General features: G+C 44.3%; 1 protein-coding gene across 1 annotated transcript; it reads right to left on the reverse strand.

Moving 5' to 3' along the window:
* Positions 1-576: 576 nt before the first annotated feature.
* On the reverse strand, positions 577-1,674 carry LOC105179887 (uncharacterized). The gene has a single exon (XM_011103540.1). It carries the CDS (start codon positions 1,672-1,674, stop codon positions 577-579), a length of 1,098 nt encoding a protein of 365 aa, XP_011101842.1.
* Positions 1,675-2,136: the final 462 nt, after the last annotated feature.

Here is a 2,136-nt window from a genome sequence, read left to right on the forward strand (position 1 = left end):
CAAATAAGTATGGTGATAAAGGGTCCCCTTGACGAAGCCCTCTCGCACCCATAAAGAAACCATGGGGCTTCCCATTCAGTCCAACAGAAAAAGAGGGCGTTGTGACACATGCCTCGATCCAACTTTTGAAAGTAGTTGGAAAACCAAATAACTCTAGAACTCGATCCAACTTTTGAAAGTAGTTGGAAAACCAAATAACTCTAGAACAGCGAGTAGGAAGTCCCATTCCACAGTGTCATATGCCTTCCGTATGTCAACTTTTAAGGCACATCGAGGAGAACGAGCCTGGTTATATCCCGTGAAAAGTTCCTGTGCCAACATAATGTTGTCTCCTATGCTTCTGTCGGGGACAAATGCCGCTTGGCACGGACTAATAAGCTTGTCCAGTACCTCACTCAACCTTTCGACAAGGAGCTTGGCAATTATTTTATACAATACATTGCAGCAGGAAATAGGACAAAAATCACTAACAGACATTGGGGAATGTACCTTTGGTATGAGCGCCAACAATGTGGTATTGATCTATTTTAGAATTCGGCCAGTGGTAAAGAAATCCAACACTACCGAAGTAACCTCCTAACCCACTATTGGCCATGCAGCTTTGAAAAAACCCGAGGAGTAACCGTCCGGTCCCGGCGCTTTATCCTCAGCTATATCAAAAACAGCCTGCTTAACATCAGCTGGGGTGAATGGCAATAATAGAGAGCTAGTGTCCTCCTCATTTAGTAGATGTCTGGCCTTAGGTCGTAGGAACCGAATATCTATCACATCTCGTCGTCTTTCCCCTCCTAGGAGATTTTGGTAGTAGGAGACAAATTCATTGGTTACCTCTCCCGGGTCCATGTGGGTTACTCCTTGATCATCTGTAATTTCTAAAATTCTCCTCGCCGATGTCCTTTGAGCAATCTTATGAAAAAACACCCGGGAACACTGATCACCCCCCTTCATCCACTGCATTTTCGCTCGTTGTCTGAGCATGACCTGTTCAAGTTTGGCCGCTTTAGCGAACACTATCCGACAGCAGTGTTCCAGCTGTAAGAATAACTCATCTCCTTTGTTTGAGCTAACAAGTGTTTGCGCCATCTCAAGAAACCCTTTTGCTAGTTGTACATTGTGTGTTAGGTCCCCCTTTTTCCTCCTTTGCTCTCGGAAAACCGCATTCAATGCTTTGAGTTTTCGTGTTACCACATACATAGGCACCCCAATAATGTTGTGTTGCCAAACACGCTGCACACCGGGGATAAAATTTGGTGAGAGAGTGAGGTAATTATCGAAACGAAACATACCTCCAAGCTGCTGTTGTCTATCCCCGTAAAGCACCAACGGTGAGTGATCTGAAGTGCGTGTGGTGAGGCTAGAGTAAAATGAGTTTGGGAACCGTTCCATCCATCTATCATTAATCAACATTCGATCCAGTCTTTTCCAAAGATTCCGTGGGCTCACACTGCAGTTATGCCATGTGTACCATTCGCCCTGCATGGGTAAGGGTAGTAATCCTGCATTCTGGATACAAATATTAAACTCCTCCATTGCCATTCGAATGTCACCTGATGCACCACATATTTCGCTAATATATCGCACTGCATTGAAATCCCCTCGAACCAGCCACGGTACATCAACGCAGTGCAAGGAAATTGTCTCCAGGGATCGCCATAGCTCCCTCCTGTCGGCCATCTGAGTAGCCCCATAAATAACTGTAATAGCAACTGACTCATGAAGTGCATGGATATCAATAAGACAATGCGTAAATTGTGTACCGCTTTCAATCACAACAACATCGATGAAATTAGCATCCCAAGCGATCCATACCCGAGTACCAGAAGATCCATAATCCACAAACCATTTCCAATGGGGTAATAAAAATGATTTAATTTGAGCTACATTATTGATACGAACACGAGTTTCAAGGAGACCGAGAAAATGTAACCTGAACTCAACAACAATGTCTTTTACTGCCAGCTGATGATCTCTTTTGTTCAGGCCACGAACATTCCATATTGCTGCGTTCAACATGGATCATCGGGTTTGGGGCTGCTAGACTTAGGACCCCGAGACAACTCATCTGTATCATCTAGTAGGTGTAGTGCATCAAAAGTATTATATATAACAAGTGCCTTGCCCCTCTCCTCACGATTT

Source organism: Sesamum indicum, linkage group LG12 (assembly GCF_026168435.1).
Source record: "Sesamum indicum cultivar Baizhima isolate 11 linkage group LG12, ASM2616843v1, whole genome shotgun sequence".
Classification (NCBI taxonomy): domain Eukaryota; kingdom Viridiplantae; phylum Streptophyta; class Magnoliopsida; order Lamiales; family Pedaliaceae; genus Sesamum; species Sesamum indicum.

Excerpts from the sequence above, each read along its gene's own strand:
- LOC105179887 (XM_011103540.1), bottom strand. The coding sequence starts at position 1,674 with ATGGCCGACAGGAGGGAGCTATGGCGATCCCTGGAGACAATTTCCTTG.